At 42.3% G+C, this 18,646-nt stretch overlaps 1 protein-coding gene across 2 annotated transcripts; it reads right to left on the bottom strand.

The window, feature by feature from the left end:
• Window positions 1–201: 201 nt before the first annotated feature.
• On the bottom strand, window positions 202–9,442 carry LOC112259725 (cbp/p300-interacting transactivator 1-like). Of its 2 annotated transcripts, XM_042328125.1 has the most exons (3): window positions 8,995–9,442; window positions 2,923–2,995; window positions 202–2,751 (listed from the first exon to the last, which is right to left on the bottom strand). In XM_042328125.1, exon 3 carries the CDS (start codon window positions 2,736–2,738, stop codon window positions 2,202–2,204), a length of 537 nt encoding a protein of 178 aa, XP_042184059.1. In that variant the 5' UTR covers window positions 2,739–2,751; window positions 2,923–2,995; window positions 8,995–9,442; the 3' UTR covers window positions 202–2,201. The 2 variants fall into 2 exon arrangements, with proteins under 2 accessions (XP_042184059.1, XP_042184058.1); XM_042328124.1 differs by lacking the exon at window positions 2,923–2,995 and having other exon boundaries at window positions 8,995–9,429.
• Between the last annotated feature and the right edge of the window lie 9,204 nt (window positions 9,443–18,646).

The following is an 18,646-nucleotide window of genomic DNA, read 5'->3' as shown; positions in this document are numbered from 1 at the left end:
TCCACGAGTGAACTTTGAGGCATTTTGAAAAAGTTGACGCTAGAGGGCGACATTTTATAAGAAAGTTATGACTAACCATTTTTCATTCATGTGTGAACTGTTCTCAACTACAGAAATCATGTGTTTGTGTACAGATAGTGAACTAAGTTGTGTAAAAATCTAAATGGTAGACTATAGTACTAATGAGAAACGGAGAGAATATTCAGTTCGGTATTCTTTATTTTCCCAAACATGCAGAGAACAAAAATACAACCATTTAAATATGATCTAGTAATTTACATAGAAATACAAATGAGATGCAAAAAAATAAAATCAACCTCGGATATATTCTTTCCGTCATTTAAATTGCAAAACAAAAGTCAAAGATGAGACAAATAAAGAAATTAGGTCCACCTCTTAAACAAAAGAAAGCCTTCAATTGAAAAAAGGTGTGATTTTAAGAAACTAAGGATCATACAATCAGTACAGTATCTACTATACAAGTGATTAATTACTATCTGATATTTGTTTCTTTTACAAAGTCAATAGCAAGAGGTTTCTCATCCTAAAACAAAAGTCAAAAATATGTGAAATGTAATAAGCAAAAACAAACAAAAACGAAATCAAAGTAAAATGTTCTTGCGCCAGTCAGTAGGATCAAATGGTTTCTGTTCAGGAAATTACAAGTTGGTATATCCCAGTAGTGATCTTCAATGTCCTGGGTGTTAAAACGTGGTATTTCACATCATGTTGATGCAATGTGATTCAGGCTTAGGACTCTATTCACTGAAACCAGGAACCTGGGAACTTAGTCAATTGGAAAACTTTCTCATCAATTTCTGTCTTAAAAAACGAGTTGCACAAGACATAAAAATAAATCTCTTTACAATGTAGGTACTGTAAGTAAATCAGTCAATGACTCAATCATCAGTTTGTCATTAGGTCATCTTCAGCGCTCCCATTCCACCCCAGAAAAACAAACAAAACAAGGCAGCCATCTTTAACAGTATCCTACAGCCTCATTAACTAATAGATTGGAACAGAGTCAAATGGCACCCTATTCCCTTTATAGTGCACTACTTTAGACCAGGACCCATAGGGCTCTGGCCATATGTGCACTACTTTAGACCAGGACCCATAGGGCTCTGGCCATACGTGCACTATATAGAGAATAGGGTGCCAGTTGAGACGTACACATTTACTTTGACAGTAACATAGCAGAGTAGGTAGTGACGGAGTGTCTTGGCTCAGAGCACAGGAGAGAGAAAGACAGAGAAGAAAAGGGAGACATCTTCAGACATCATCCATTTGACATAGAGCAAGAGGCTTACAATACATACAGAGGGAAAGCGAGACGGGGAGATCGGGCAGAAACAAGACAGGACTCCTACAGAGTTACATGAAGACCACTGACTTTGAGACTCATTAATGTATTTAGATATAGACAATACCATAGAGTCCATGGAGACTACACAGGCCTCCTGTCATGTCTGTCTCATACAATCTCTCACACACAGGTACACATCCCTCATCTCTCTCGCGCATTCTCTCTCCCTAGCGTCGCATCAAACCCCCTGAACCCTAGGGTAACTGAACAAGTTCCTGTTTCACAGCTGCATTACCGGAACATAATACCATCCATCCATCCTTCAGTCAGTGTGTGTGAGCGTGTGCAGGAGGTCCATGGGAGGTACAACGAGACAGGCCCCAGGCTCTTCTATCCCTCAGTGTTTTCGCTACTGTTAAATATAGATAGGGTCCTGTGGGTTTTGTCCCCTCTTGGTTTCTGTTGAACCGTTGGATGTTCACAACCCTTAACGCCACTTCAGGGTCCTTTTATGCCGAGGAATAAATGAAGGTAAACACAAGTTCCCCCTGAAGTCGACATCCTCTCTGACACACAGACTCACAGAAAAACACAAGACGAAACCCCAGCCCCGTGTCCGCACTCTGTCCTTCTGAGAGAGGAAATGAGAGGGTGGTACAGAGGGGGAAAAAAACAAGAGCGCATGCTCTCTTTGGGTCCGTTTGTGGTCATCATTTTTCTTTCAGAGAAAAACTAAGAGGTTGACCCCCCCCAAAAAAAACTAAAGGACAGTTTCTCTTTCTGTGCGTTTAGGTTAGTATGCGGCAGGGACGTCGGAGTCTGTGTCCATCCAAACAAGAGACTAACAGAAGAATGAAAGAGAGCACAGATCCCCTCCTTCCATCTCTCTATCCGGTCAACATCCAGCAGGTACGTCCGCTATAAAGTCAAACTCATTCTGTCCCAGCCAGAGTTCAGGCAGCTCATTGGCCCGGTCCAACCCCAGCTCTATGACCAATGACATCAGAACCTCTTCATCCACTGGGTCAGAATCTATGATCCCGCCAGATCCACAACTCTGGTTCCCACCTCCGCCACCTCCAGGGGTACCCCCGACCAGCTGCCCAGCCGAGCCCGCCGTGGAGCCCCCAAACCCCCTCTGAGGCCCTGAGTTGAGCCCTGAGGCACCACTGCCTCCAGCCAGACTCTGGTAGTGAGAGTTGAGTTTCTGGAGCTGCATGCTGGCGAGGAGGTGAGGGCTGGTCTGGAGGGTCTGCAGGCAGAAGGGCTGTGGTTTGGAGAGGGATGGAGAGGTGGAGGAGGGAAAGGGGTCATCCCCGGGGGTCTTGGCGGTGACCGTCATCCCAGGGTAGTGGAGCAGGGTGAGGGAGGATGGAGGCGGCTCGCGGTCCTTCATGACGACGTGGGCTGGGCTGGAAAACAGTGAGGTCATCACCTGGGGACACCTGAGAAGGAGGTAGAAACAGTGTTACGATGACATCAAACGGGGACACACCGCCACACAAGGCAGAAGAGATGACAGGGAGTACTGAAAACACACAGGATTATTTTGTTAACATATTATGACATCATAGTGTTTAGATTAGAGTGATAAGCCTGCTTGGCTTTAAAGTCACCTGCTTCACTAGGTCACCACTAGTAGCCTATTCCAAAATCGCAGATTGAGACTGGAGACATGGCCCTGCCTGGCTAAAAAAAAAAAATTCTCATTTAAATTTGGGTGTGGGGGGTGCACAAGAAAACAATCTTTAGGTGGGTCACAGCACAGAGAGATGGCACCTTATTCCCTATATAGTGCCCTCCTTTTGACCAGAACCACTGCCACTGACCTCTAATGACAGTCAGTCAAAAGTAGTGCACTATATAGGGAGTATGGTGCCATTTTGGATACACACTAAAGTACCATAGAGGCTCAGAGTGGACTGACTGGCGGTTCATAATAAGGGTTAAAGAAAACAGGACTTTTGAGGACTGAGTCACACACGTGTGTGTGTGTTGATCCCACTGCAGACCCCCTCCCGACACACTCCTCTGAACCCCTTCCTGCCCCAGCCCATATTCATGGAGAGGGTAATTGCTACAGGCAGGCATGCAGCTGCACTGGACTGACAACACACCAGCATCTCATGAGCCCTGCCATTGACAGCTGTTGAGGATTTATCTCTGTGTGTTCTTCAGTCCTTTGTGTTCATTATTCATTGGCTGATTACTGTCAGGACCGCAGACTGAAATACTGTTCAAATGTATCCTTAGGAAGGAGAGAGATTAGGCCCCGATTTAAAAACTGTCAATACATCCTTATGAAGGGGCTATGTTCAAGTACATCCCTCTTCCTTTTCTATGATGCAAGGAGAGACTATTATAGTTACAGGATTTTACCATATCTCACACACTCTAAAAGTGGTAGTTGAGAATCTCACTCACACACACACACTCTAAAAGTGGTAGTTGAGAATCTCACTCACACACACACACTCTAAAAGTGGTAGTTGAGAATCTCACTCACACACACACACTCTAAAAGTGGTAGTTGAGAATCTCACTCTAAAAGTGGTAGTTGAGAATCTCACTCACACACACAAAAGTGGTAGTTGAGAATCTCACTAAACACTAAAAGTGGTAGTTGAGAATCTCACTCACACACACTAAAAGTGGTAGTTGAGAATCTCACTAAAACTAAAAGTGGTAGTTGAGAATCTCACTCACACACACTAAAAGTGGTAGTTGAGAATCTCACTCAAACACTAAAAGTGGTAGTTGAGAATCTCACTCACACACACTAAAAGTGGTAGTTGAGAATCTCACTCACACACACTAAAAGTGGTAGTTGAGAATCTCACTCACACACACTAAAAGTGGTAGTTGAGAATCTCACTCACACACACTAAAAGTGGTAGTTGAGTCTGAGAATCTCACTCACACACACTAAAAGTGGTAGTTGAGAATCTCACTCACACTAAAAGTGGTAGTTGAGAATCTCACTCACACTAAAAGTGGTAGTTGAGAATCTCACACACACTAAAAGTGGTAGTTGAGAATCTCACTCACACACACTAAAAGTGGTAGTTGAGAATCTCACTCACACACACACTAAAAGTGGTAGTTGAGAATCTCACTCACACACACACACACACAAAAGTGGTAGTTGAGAATCTCACTCACACACACACACTAAAAGTGGTAGTTGAGAATCTCACTCACACACACACTAAAAGTGGTAGTTGAGAATCTCACTCACACACACACACTAAAAGTGGTAGTTGAGAATCTCACTCCACACACACTAAAAGTGGTAGTTGAGAATCTCACTCACACACACACACTAAAAGTGGTAGTTGAGAATCTCACTCACACACACACACTAAAAGTGGTAGTTGAGAATCTCACTCACACACACACTAAAAGTGGTAGTTGAGAATCTCACTCACACACTAAAAGTGGTAGTTGAGAATCTCACTCACACACTAAAAGTGGTAGTTGAGAATCTCACTACACACTAAAAGTGGTAGTTGAGAATCTCACTCACACACTACTAAAAGTGGTAGTTGAGAATCTCACTCACACACTAAAAGTGGTAGTTGAGAATCTCACTCAAAAGTGGTAGTTGAGAATCTCACTCACACACACTCACTAAACTAAAAGTGGTAGTTGAGAATCTCACTCACACACTAAAAGTGGTAGTTGAGAATCTCACTAAAAGTGGTAGTTGAGAATCTCACACACACACTAAAAGTGGTAGTTGAGAATCTCACTCTCACACACACACTAAAAGTGGTAGTTGAGAATCTCACTCACACTAAAAGTGGTAGTTGAGAATCTCACTCACACTAAAAGTGGTAGTTGAGAATCTCACTCACACACACACTAAAAGTGGTAGTTGAGAATCTCACTCACACACACTAAAAGTGGTAGTTGAGAATCTCACACACACACTAAAAGTGGTAGTTGAGAATCTCACTCACACACTAAAAGTGGTAGTTGAGAATCTCACACACACACTAAAAGTGGTAGTTGAGAATCTCACTCACACACTAAAAGTGGTAGTTGAGAATCTCACACACAAAAAAGTGGTAGTTGAGAATCTCACTAAAAGTGGTAGTTGAGAATCACACACACACTAAAAGTGGTAGTTGAGAATCTCACTCACACTAAAAGTGGTAGTTGAGAATCTCACTCACACACACACTAAAAGTGGTAGTTGAGAATCTCACTCACACACACACTAAAAGTGGTAGTTGAGAATCTCACTCACACACACTAAAAGTGGTAGTTGAGAATCTCACACACACTAAAAGTGGTAGTTGAGAATCTCACTCACACTAAAAGTGGTAGTTGAGAATCTCACTCACACACACACTAAAAGTGGTAGTTGAGAATCTCACTCACACACACACTAAAAGTGGTAGTTGAGAATCTCACTCACACACTAAAAGTGGTAGTTGAGAATCTCACTCACACACACACTAAAAGTGGTAGTTGAGAATCTCACTCACACACTAAAAGTGGTAGTTGAGAATCTCACACACTACTCACACTAAAAGTGGTAGTTGAGAATCTCACACACACACACTAAAAGTGGTAGTTGAGAATCTCACTCACACACACTAAAAGTGGTAGTTGAGAATCTCACTCACACACACTAAAAGTGGTAGTTGAGAATCTCACTCACACACACTAAAAGTGGTAGTTGAGAATCTCACTCACACACACTAAAAGTGGTAGTTGAGAATCTCACTCACACACACTAAAAGTGGTAGTTGAGAATCTCACTCACACACACTAAAAGTGGTAGTTGAGAATCTCACTCACACACACTAAAAGTGGTAGTTGAGAATCTCACTCCACACTAAAAGTGGTAGTTGAGAATCTCACTCACACACACTAAAAGTGGTAGTTGAGAATCTCACTCACACACACTAAAAGTGGTAGTTGAGAATCTCACTCACACACACTAAAAGTGGTAGTTGAGAATCTCACTCACACACTAAAAGTGGTAGTTGAGAATCTCACTCACACACACTAAAAGTGGTAGTTGAGAATCTCACTCACACACACTAAAAGTGGTAGTTGAGAATCTCACTCACACACACTAAAAGTGGTAGTTGAGAATCTCACTCACACACACTAAAAGTGGTAGTTGAGAATCTCACTCACACACACTAAAAGTGGTAGTTGAGAATCTCACTCACACACACTAAAAGTGGTAGTTGAGAATCTCACTCACACACACTAAAAGTGGTAGTTGAGAATCTCACTCACACACACTAAAAGTGGTAGTTGAGAATCTCACTCACACACACTAAAAGTGGTAGTTGAGAATCTCACTCACACACACTAAAAGTGGTAGTTGAGAATCTCACTCACACACACTAAAAGTGGTAGTTGAGAATCTCACTCACACACACTAAAAGTGGTAGTTGAGAATCTCACTCACACACACTAAAAGTGGTAGTGGTAGTTGAGAATCTCACTCACACACTAAAAGTGGTAGTTGAGAATCTCACTCACACACTAAAAGTGGTAGTTGAGAATCTCACTCACACACTAAAAGTGGTAGTTGAGAATCTCACACACACACAAAAGTGGTAGTTGAGAATCTAAACTAAAAGTGGTAGTTGAGAATCTCACACACACACACTAAAAGTGGTAGTTGAGAATCTCACACACACTAAAAGTGGTAGTTGAGAATCTCACACACACACTAAAAGTGGTAGTTGAGAATCTCACTCACACACTAAAAGTGGTAGTTGAGAATCTCACTCACACACACTAAAAGTGGTAGTTGAGAATCTCACTCACACACACTAAAAGTGGTAGTTGAGAATCTCACTCACACACACTCTAAAAGTGGTAGTTGAGAATCTCACTCACACACACTCTAAAAGTGGTAGTTGAGAATCTCACTCACACACTAAAAGTGGTAGTTGAGAATCTCACTCACACACTAAAAGTGGTAGTTGAGGCACTCAGTGAAACCTCATTAACCTCATCTTCAGACCAAAACTACAAGCACATTATCTGCTTTACACTCAGTTTGCAAATTGTAAAAACGTTTTGCAAAACACTAAACACAGTTCTCTACATTAGACACATCATTCGAACAGGTCTCGTCCTTTTGGAAAACACTGCGGTTCAAAATGCCACACTCATTTTACCGATTACCGACACCCAGTGCTGACGTGTGTGCTGACACCCAGTGCTGACACTTATAGCTGATTTCTTCACTTAGAAAATCAGAGCTTGAGCACTATAAATAGGCTTCAGGTTGGCTTCCTTGGTTTGGGCAACAATGGAGGCCAATTAAAGGAGAGAGAGTTACAGGAATAGGGGGATGAAGACAAGCCTATTTATTTATTAATCTACTGTATTTGTCGTATGTGTTCATCCTGAAATCTGGATGAAAATGTTGTGAAAGAAACATTTTATTTCCTCCCCTTGCATTTCTGTTTAGTGTAAATATATACTGAATATTTGTACATACTGCATATGTTTGTGCGCATATATGTACGTGTGAGTGCTATGACAAGCTGCCGTGGACGCCACTGCACACGGAACATGCAAAAGACACAAGATAGGAGTGTTTTACATTTGTCACGTCCCTGTGTAGTTGGCGTGTATAAGAGCTAATCATTTGTTGGTGTGTGCGTGTGGAGTTGATGCAAAAACACCATTTTGAGAAGTCAAAATAGTTTAGAATTTAGTGTTTGGTTTTGCAAGAGGTGTGACGTTTTGCGTGTGTGTGTCGAGTCTCTAGAAAAGTAGCCGGAGTCTCAAATCGTGTGGAAGCAACTGTCAAACTGTAAATGCATTCTCCCTTAAAAAGGAGACCATGGACAGCATTCGAATACTTTAAAATGCATCCTTCTCATATCAATGATTACCTCGAGGAAGAATGAGTTTTGTATTGAACAAATCCTAATGAAGTGGAAGGTTTCGTTCACTAAACAGTATTTTAACCTGGTGCCAATACATCAAACTGTTGACAGACAAAGGTAGGCTATTCAACTCGTATGAGTGGTTTATTTAGCCTATAAACTAATCACACCATGTCAATCATGTCAATAGAAGTTACTTGATTACATTAATCACATCCGCCTCCCTGCAGACGTGGTCCGGACCTGAAAATGAGCATGGAACCCCTCTGCTTCTAGCCAACAACAGCGGTGTCAATTACACAATTACCATGCGTGTCGAGCCAATTAGAACGTGAATCGCTCAATATACACACACACCTTGACCATATGGAGAGGCTGAGCATGGCCACTTGTTTTATAGTAATTGAGTCAACGCTATGGGATGGAGAAAACCGCACAGAAACATTTACAGCCAACAGAATACCACTTTGTCAAAGTAACAAACGTTTTGACAAAGCCCCATTTTCTACCAAAAGCCCATTTGGTAAAATAGGCTGACTAGTTGACTAAAAAGCCATACTTTTTAGAGATTCATGTTATGGAGTTGTGTTACGAAATCATCATCCAAGATGTGCGTAAAATGCAAATAATTCACCAGTTCAAACCGAGAGGCAAATCACAAAAAGGGCTAAACTAAACATTTTAGGGGAAAAGTTAATTGGTAGCATTTGGCAAATAAGTTGACAATTTCCCCTATTGCTCTGTGAAATCAAACTATTGTGAATAACTTCCATAAAATGTTAACGGAACAATTAAACATGTAAAATAACATACCCTTTAGAAAGCCACTTTTAAAACGCAGCTGTAGGTCCGTTTGAGGAAGGCAAATAATGGTTAAAAAAAAGTCTAAATGTACAAATCAACTCCAGCAGGATAACACCACACCCGTAAATGTTTGTTGTCAAAAACTTTGACAATTGTTGTGGTCTATATTTAGTAAGGAATCCGCCGGTTCCTGTTGAGAGCTATAGTCATAAAGTAAACGTTTGAGTCAATATTGTCCTCGTGCTGCGTCTCTCCTCGCTCTGTGCGAAATAACAGACTGTCCGACTCCGGGATAGTTCCCTCACTGTGGTTGTTACTGAATATAAAGTATTATTTTCTCTCATTTAAATCACGGCGTGGATTTGTAGAGGAATAGGACTGACGCACCACGGTTATCGCACAATAAACGGTTCATTCCAGTATCGGAGGAAACCAGTTTCCGGAGTTTCGGTCATGAAAGCGCTCTACGGAGGCAGATGTTTTCTATTCTCAGAACGAGCGCTTGTCTCTACAATCACAGATCAAATCCTATTATTGTCTATTCTATTCTACTCCAAACAGACAACTCACTGATTATCATTCACGAGAGAACGCACAGCCTCAACAATCTTTAATGGTCTTGAAACAATAACTGTTGATTTATTTTCACGAGAAAAACAATGTTCACAGGAGGAACCAAATAGAAAACCGTGTGGATATGATCCAACACGCACGCACGCATCCGCGCACATACAAGTGGCCTTAGCCTAGCGTAGCCCACCTGGAGAGACCGCTATGCTAACGTCTCATCATTAGGGTAGGCCTATTTCATATCTAAAAGGTCATCTGTTACAACTGGCTAAAGGTCAAATAACTCCAAATTATTTGCTAAAATAAAACAACGATAGGAGATAGAGACCTAAACATTTCCCAAGCCTCGAGGTTATCGTCTCAGCATTTTTTTCATCCGTTTTAACCTAAATAAATATCATATTTTCGTTAATTCATTCGAAACAATATACCTACGTCTCAATATAGTCAAAGAGAGAAAAGAACAGAACAGGTGAAGCCAATATTATTTTAGAACGGCACGCGCCTTAATTCCGTTTGAGTTAAAGGCTCACGAGCATCTGTCTTTAGTCCCGTTGGCGCGCGGAGACAGTTAAACATGTAGATGAGGCTCAAGCGTGATGTATGGAAGTTCGTGGAGTCTCCCCCCGTGGGAAAACAGTATGCAAATGAGATGAACGGTTTTCAAGTACCCCTCTAACGTAAAACTAGGCAAAATGGGTAAACACACAGAACGACCGAAGTAAGCGCACATTAACGTCACCTTGAAGTTTTCAATGAGTCTGCTGTGGGATCATTTTAGCAAGCCTCCCATAGAAGTATAGCTTTAAGCAAATATAAGTTGATAACATAATAGACATTGTACCGAACTTTTATCTCATTTGATAATTTATCTAAAACGTCAACTGATGTCCTATTCAAATAATGATGCCATGCCACTCTGGAGGGAAACATGATGTTTTGCATAAAATGTCGTTGGGAAGTCCTGACGGAGTCAGTCCAGTCGCCACACGGGACAGAGCAGGCAGGTGTGCTATTCAACAGCATGAATGGAGAACATAGAGAGATGGGAGTTTGATTTCAGGCAGGGGAGGAGAGGAAACGTTATATAGGCTCTGAGAGTTTCTTTAGAGTAAATATTCATTGAAGTGGGTTGATTAACTTGTTTTTTTGGATGGCATGGCACAAGACATTGCTAACTATGCTTTAAGAAGGTTCTCCTAAAAGAAGAAATTTGAGAAGTTCTCAAGAAGTTTCGCTAAAAATAGAAAAAAATTAAGGAAACAGTTATTTAAAAGGTTCTCCTAAAATATCTTGTGAATCTGGCCCCCTGAAGTTGTCTTATTTTGATCTCCTTAAGGGGTGTTTGGGGGAGGAATAAGGAACCACACTTCTCTCATGTTCATTCATTTTCTAGGCTCTTTGTGCAACAGCCGTTTAAGAGAGAGCGTTTCAATCAGTTTCGTCTTTCCTATTCACCCATAAACACACTAATGACTTTCCCTCGTTTCACATTCACTCTGAGGGAAACCACAAGACTGACCACGGCATCCGTAGTGTGAGTGGGTGTGTGTGTGTCCTGGCCATGGTGTTTCAATTAAATCCATAAAGATCACAGACAGAACTTTACAACTTCTGTTGCACACATGGAAACCACTTTGATTCACCAGTCCTAGTCTACATCTCAAACTGCACCCTATTCCCTTTCTAGTGCACTACCCATAGGGCCCTGGTCTAAAGTAGGACTACCCATAGGGGGCACTACCCCCATAGGGCTCTGGTCTAAAGTGCACTACCCATAGGGCTCTGGTCTAAAGTAGTGCACTACCCATAGGGCTCTGGTCTAAAGTAGTGCACTACCCATAGGGCTCTGGTCTGAGTGCACTAACCATAGTAGGGCACTACCCATAGGGCTCTGGTCTAAAGTAGTGCACTACCCATAGGGCTCTGGTCTAAAGTAGTGCACTACCCATAGGGCTCTGGTCTAAAGTAGTGCACTACCCATAGGGCTCTGGTCTGAAGTAGTGCACTACCCATAGGGCTCTGGTCTAAAGTAGTGCACTCCCCATAGGGCTCTGGTCTAAAGTAGTGCACTAACCATAGGGCTCTGGTCTAAAGTAGTGCACTCCCCATAGGGCTCTGGTCAAAAGTAGTGCACTAGATGGAAAGGGGTGCCATTTGGAGCACAGATGTCAGTTTGGTGCCAGTTTTCTCTTAGGATGTTATTGAAGCTCACGTTGAGAAAAATAAGAACCAAAAAAAGAAGACTATTTAACATCAACATACTCAGATACAGATTTCTATTTTATAATAAAACCTGTTACTTACACCATATAACACAGATTGTATTTTATAATAACACAGATTGCATTTTATAATAATACAGATTGCATTTTATAATAATACAGATTGCATTTTATAATAAAACATGTTATTTACACCATTTAAAAGGCAAAAGTGAACTGTAAAAAAAAAAGTTAAAGTTATACTTCTGTGAAACCAAAAGTAAAATGACACAAAACAATTTTACACTCCTACAGTACTTCCAGTTGAATTTCAACATGCAGTTAGAATAGGAACAGGACAGAATACACACTTGAAACATTTCATTAGATAGGAGACCGTATCATTGACACATCGTCTTAAGCAATATATGAAAATGCTAGGAATGCTCTTCATCTGACACTGCAGTAGTAAAGATCATGTTTAGCACCAAGATCATAACAGATTTGTAGCTCAGTTGGTAGAATCACAGTAGTTTGATACCCCTGCTATGTATGGACTGATGATGATCTTTAAATCTGAGGATGATCTTTATAGTGAGGATGATCTTTATGCTGAGGATGATCTTTAATATGGGGATGATCTTTAACTCTGAGGATGATCTTTAACTCTGAGGATGATCTTTATGCTGAGGATGACCTTTATGCTGAGGATGATCTTTAATATGGGGATGATCTTTAACTCTGAGGATGATCTTTAACTCTGAGGATGATCTTTATGATGAGGATGATTTTTGTGCCGAGGATGATCTTTATGCTGAGGACGATCTTTAACTCTGAGGATGATCTTTATAGTGAGGATGATCTTTATGCTGAGGATGACCTTTATGCTGAGGATGATCTTTAACTCTGAGGATGATCTTTATGCTGAGGATGACCTTTAAAGGCACCATATGGGGATGATCTTTATGCTGAGGATGATCTTTAACTCTGAGGATGATCTTTATGATGAAGATGATCTTTATGCTGAGGACGATCTTTAACTCTGAGGATGATCTTTATGATGAAGATGATCTTTATGCTGAGGACGATCTTTAACTCTGAGGATGATCTTTATGCTGAGGACGATCTTTAACTCTGAGGATGATCTTTATGCTGAGGATGATCTTTATGCTGAGGATGATCTTTATGCTGAGGATGATCTTTATGCTGAGGATGATCTTTAATATGGGGATGATCTTTATGTGGAGGATGATCTTTATGCTGAGGATGATCTTTATGCTGAGGATGATCTTTATGCTGAGGATGATCTTTATGCTGAGGATGATCTTTATGCTGAGGACGATCTTTAACTCTGAGGATGATCTTTAACTCTGAGGATGATCTTTAACTCTGAGGATGATCTTTATGCTGAGGATGATCTTTATGCTGTGGATGATCTTTATGCTGAGGATGATCTTTATGTGGAGGATGATCTTTATGCTGAGGATGATCTTTATGCTGAGGATGATCTTTATGCTGAGGATGATCTTTATATTTTTGTGAAACTCCCCCCAAGATCTAGTATGTTTTGTATCTATCCAGGGGTGTTAACATGTTACCATAGAGCAGGGTTTCTTAGACTCGGTCCTTGGGCCCCTCCTGGTTGCAAGTTTTGGTTTTTGCCCCAGCACTACACAGCTGATTCGAATAATCAAAGTTTGATGAGTTATATCAATCAGCTGTGTAGTGCTGGGGCAAAACCCAGTGGGGTAACACAAGCCCCCATCATGTCTGCTTTACCCGTTTAACACAAATAATATGCAACATATCCCCACCCTACATGTTTCCCAGGCCTTTATATCAAATCAAATCAAACCAAATTTCATTGGTCACATGCACGTGTTTAGCAGAGGTTATTGCGGGTGTAACAAAATGCTTGTACACAATTTTTTTCCTGGCCTAATAATGTAAGAAATAATACATTAAAAAAACGAAATACTGCAAAGTTTCCTAAGAGCTAGAAGCACGGCAGCCCTCTCTGTCAACACCATTTTCTCTGTACATCTTTCAGTGTAATATTACCACCCCCCCACCTCCCCAAAGTTTAAAAAAAGATCACAGACTGAAAGAGAAACAGACCAGCAAACACCAAACAGGCAACATTAGCAGAATACCTTCGTCAGTCCCCCACATTAAAACATCCCCCTGGAAACATTGTTTTCCAACATCTCTCCTCTCCACACACACACAGCTCCAACATACTGTCTTCATTAGCCTGGCCCGATGTCTGTGTGTGTTCATTACCCCAGGAGGACCTGATTGGAAACATGAGACCGAGACGCCGCTCTTAAACCACATTCTTCAGATTCCCTGTAAACAACAAAGGGGAGGGAAGGGAGGAGGGTTTGAGGGAAGGGAGGAGGGTTTGAGGGAAGGGAAAAGGGATTGAGGGACTGGAAGAGGGATTGAGGGACTGGAAGAGGGATTGAGGGACTGGAGGAAGGATTGAGGGCCTGGAAGACCTGAGGGACTTGAGGACTGGAAGACCTGGCCATTGAGGGACTGGAGGAAGCCCCAGGACTTGAGGGACCTGGAAGGCCAGGGTTTCAACTTGAGGGACTGGAAGAGGGATTGAGGGAAGGAAATCTTGGGTTCTGATTGAGGGAGGACTGAAAAGGTTTCTTCCTATTTTGAGGGAGTTTTCCTAGCCACCGTGAGGCAGGCTGTTTGAGGGTTTTAGGATTTCTGTATTTGAGATATCAGCTGATTGAGGGAGGAGGGATTTGATTTGATTGAGGACTGGAAGGGGATTGAGGAGTTGAAGGGATGGGAGGAAGAGGATTGAGGGACTGGAAGAGGGAGAGGGACTGGAAGCTGGGGACAGGATTGAGGGTGGAAGGGATTGAGGGACTGGGGGGATTGAGGAAGGGAAAAGGGATTGAGGGATAAGGGAGGGTTTGAGGGACGGGGGAGGGATTGAGGGTCGGGGGGAGTGATTGTGGGTTGGGGGAGGGATTGAGGGTCGGGGGGGGAGGGATTGAGGGTCGGGGGGAGGGATTGAGGGACAGGTGAGGGGCTGGGGTTGAGGGATAAGGGAGGGTTTGAGGACGGGGGAGGGATTGAGGGTCGGGGGAGTGAGGGGTTGGGTGAGGGACGGAAGGAGGGATTGAGGGACAGGAGGAGGGACAGGTGAGGGACAGGAAGAGGGATTGAGGGACAGGAGGAGGGATTGAGGGACAGGAAGAGGATTGAGGGACAGGAGGAGGGATTGAGGGTCGGGGGAGGGCTGAGGGACAGGAAGAGGGATTGAGGGACAGGAGGAGGGGTTGAGGGTCGGGGGGAGGGATTGAGGGATGGGAGGAGGGATTGTGGGACGGGAGGAGGGATTGAGGGGCGGGGGAGGGATTGAGGGTCGGGGGAGGAAAAAACTGGGTCAAATGAATCATAGATACATTCACATATACACACAATTAAATCATGACTCACAACACACACAAAGTCAAAACACACAGAAACTATCATTTATCTAAACATGTATTCTCTCTGTGTCCATACAAAACAGCAAACACAGGACCCCCCACAGTGTGTTATCAGTGACATTAAGTGTAGACAGTCAGTGATACATCTGCCATCTGGCCAGGAGGGTTAGCCTCCTGTTAGCCTGGTTTAGATAAGAGGAGGGAGGCCTGTTAGGGTGTGTGTCTCTGTGTGTGTCTGGTGTGTGTCTCTGTGTGTGTGAGTGTGTGTATGTGTGTGTGTGTCTCTGTGTGTGTGTGTGTGTTCACTTGTCTGAATGTAATGTTGATCCATGTATGCTTGCATTGTCAGGGGGTTGGAGGGAGGGAGAGAGGGAGAAAGGGAGAGAGAGAGAGAGAGAGAGAAAGAGAGAGAAAGAGAGAGAGAGAGAAAGAAAGAGAGAGAGGGAGATAAAGAGAGGGAGAGAGAGAGAGAGAGAGAGAGAGAGAGGGAGAAAGAAATAGAGAGAGGGAGAGAGAGAGGGAGAGAAAGAGAGAGAGAGAGGGAGAGAGCGAGAGCGAGAGAAAGAACGATTGAGAGAGGGAGAGAGAAAGAAAGTGATAGAGCGGGAGAGAGAAAGAGAGAGAGAGAGTAAATCTCAGTAAGACCAAAATAATGGTGTTCCAAAAAAGGTCCAGTCACCAGGACCACAAATACAAATTCCATCTAGACACTGTTGCCCTAGAGCACACAAAAAACTATACATACCTTGGCCTAAACATCAGCACCACAGGTAACTTCCACAAAGCTGTGAACGATCTGAGAGACAAGGCAAGAAGGGCATTCTATGCCATCAAAAGAAACATAAATTTCAACATACCAATTAGGATTTGGCTAAAAATACTTGAATCAGTCATAGAGCCCATTGCCCTTTATGGTTGTGAGGTCTGGGGTCCGCTCACCAACCAAGACTTCACAAAATGGGACAAACACCAAATTGAGACTCTGCACGCAGAATTCTGCAAAAATATCCTCCGTGTACAACGTAGAACACCAAATAATGCATGTAGAGCAGAATTAGGCCGATACCCACTAATTATCAAAATCCAGAAAAGAGCAGTTAAATTCTACAACCACCTAAAAGGAAGCAATTCCCAAACCTTCCATAACAAAGCCATCACCTACAGAGAGATGAACCTGGAGAAGAGTCCCCTAAGCAAGCTGGTCCTGGGGCTCTGTTCACAAACACAAACACACACTACAGAGCCCCAGGACAGCAGCACAATTAGACCCAACCAAATCATGAGAAAACAAAAAGATAACTACTTAACACATTGGAAAGAATTAACAAAAAAACAGAGCAAACTAGAATGCTATTTGGCCCTACACAGAGAGTACACAGCGGCAGAATACCTGACCACTGTGACTGACCCAAAATTAAGGAAAGCCTTGACTATGTACAGACTCAGTGAGCATAGCCTTGCTATTGAGAAAGGCCGCCGTAGGCAGACATGGCTCTCAAGAGAAGACAGGCTATGTGCTCACTGCCCACAAAATGAGGTGGAAACTGAGCTGCACTTCCTAACCTCCTGCCCAATGTATGACCATATTAGAGAGACATATTTCCCTCAGATTACACAGATCCACAAAGAATTCGAAAACAAATCCAATTTTGAAAAACTCCCATATCTACTGGGTGAAATTCCACAGTGTGCCATCACAGCAGCAAGATTTGTGACTTGTTGCCACGAGAAAAGGGCAACCAGTGAAGAACAAACACCATTGTAAATACACCCATATTTATGCTTATTTATTTTATCTTGTGTCCTTTAACCATTTGTACATTGTTAAAACACTGTATATATATATAATATGACATTTGTAATGTCTTTACTGTTTTGAAACTTCTGTATGTGTAATGTTTACTGTTAATTTTTGTTGTTTTTCACTTTATATATTCACTTTGTATGTTGTCTACCTCACTTGCTTTGGCAATGTTAACACATGTTTCCCATGCCAATAAAGCCCTTGAATTGAATTGAATTGAGAGAGAGAGAGAAAGAGAGAGAGAAAGAGAGAGAGAAAGAAAGAGAGAGAGATAAAGAGAGAGAGAGAGAGAGAGAGAGAGAGAGAGAGGGAGAAATAAAGAGAGAGGGAGAGAGAGAGAGAGAGAGAGAGAAAGAGAGAGAGGGAGAGAGAGGGAGAGAGAGAAAAGAGACAGAAAGAAACAGAAAGATAGAAGGAATGAGAGAGACATAATGTGGACACTGTTGGGCCAGGGATGAAGATCATTTTAATCTATATGAAACACATTATGTTGTCAGGTTGTCGATCTACACTGAGGGTGTGTGTGTGTGTGTGTGTGTGTGTGTATGTGTGTGTGTGTGTGTGTGTGTGTGTTTGTCCGTCTGTCTCTGTGTGTGTCTGTCTCTGTGTGTGTCTGTCTGTCTGTGTGTCTGTGTGTGTGCTTGCGGTAGTTTCCCAGACTCAGGGGTTTTATCAAAATGCAAAACGCATCAATGATGTACTTCCTCAGGAAGAGCAGATATGCAAATGAGGAAACAGAATAGGTCAATAAACCAATGTATCACAGCTCCTTTACATAACAACATGATGATAGGGAGTGTATTTGCATAACAACATAGTGATGCTACTCTTCTCCAACCAATGAATAATCAACCTTCACAACCTTGGTCTTTGTTGTCTTGAATATCATGTTTCAGGACCTGACGTCTTTGCTGTTACAATTCAGAATGCATAACCACATGAGAGAGAACACAGTGGCAGAATACCTGTAAACTACAATTCTATTTGGCCCTAAACAGAGAGAACACAGTGGCAGAATACCTGTAAACTACAATTCTATTTGGCCCTAAACAGAGAGAACACAGTGGCAGAATACCTGCAAACTACAATTCTATTTGGCCCTAAACAGAGAGAACACAGTGGAAGAATACCTGTAAACTACAATTCTATTTGGCCCTAAACAGAGAGAACACAGTGGCAGAATACCTGTAAACTACAATTCTATTTGGCCCTAAACAGAGAGAACACAGTGGAAGAATACCTGTAAACTACAATTCTATTTGGCCCTAAACAGAGAGAACACAGTGGCAGAATACCTGTAAACTACAATTCTATTTGGCCCTAAACAGAGAGAACACAGTGGAAGAATACCTGCAAACTACAATTCTATTTGGCCCTAAACAGAGAGAACACAGTGGAAGAATACCTGTAAACTACAATTCTATTTGGCCCTAAACAGAGAGAACACAGTGGAAGAATACCTGCAAACTACAATTCTATTTGGCCCTAAACAGAGAGAACACAGTGGAAGAATACCTGTAAACTACAATTCTATTTGGCCCTAAACAGAGAGAACACAGTGGAAGAATACCTGTAAACTACAATTCTATTTGGCCCTAAACAGAGAGAACACAGTGGAAGAATAC

This window comes from Oncorhynchus tshawytscha, linkage group LG10 (genome assembly GCF_018296145.1).
Source record: "Oncorhynchus tshawytscha isolate Ot180627B linkage group LG10, Otsh_v2.0, whole genome shotgun sequence".
Taxonomy (NCBI): domain Eukaryota; kingdom Metazoa; phylum Chordata; class Actinopteri; order Salmoniformes; family Salmonidae; genus Oncorhynchus; species Oncorhynchus tshawytscha.
The sequence above is the reverse complement of the archived record's forward strand: the minus strand, read 5'-3'. Positions and strand labels throughout refer to the sequence as shown.

Bases quoted from the DNA above. Each gene is read 5' to 3' on its own strand.
- LOC112259725 (XM_042328125.1), bottom strand. From the start codon at position 2,738: ATGACCTCACTGTTTTCCAGCCCAGCCCACGTCGTCATGAAGGACCGC.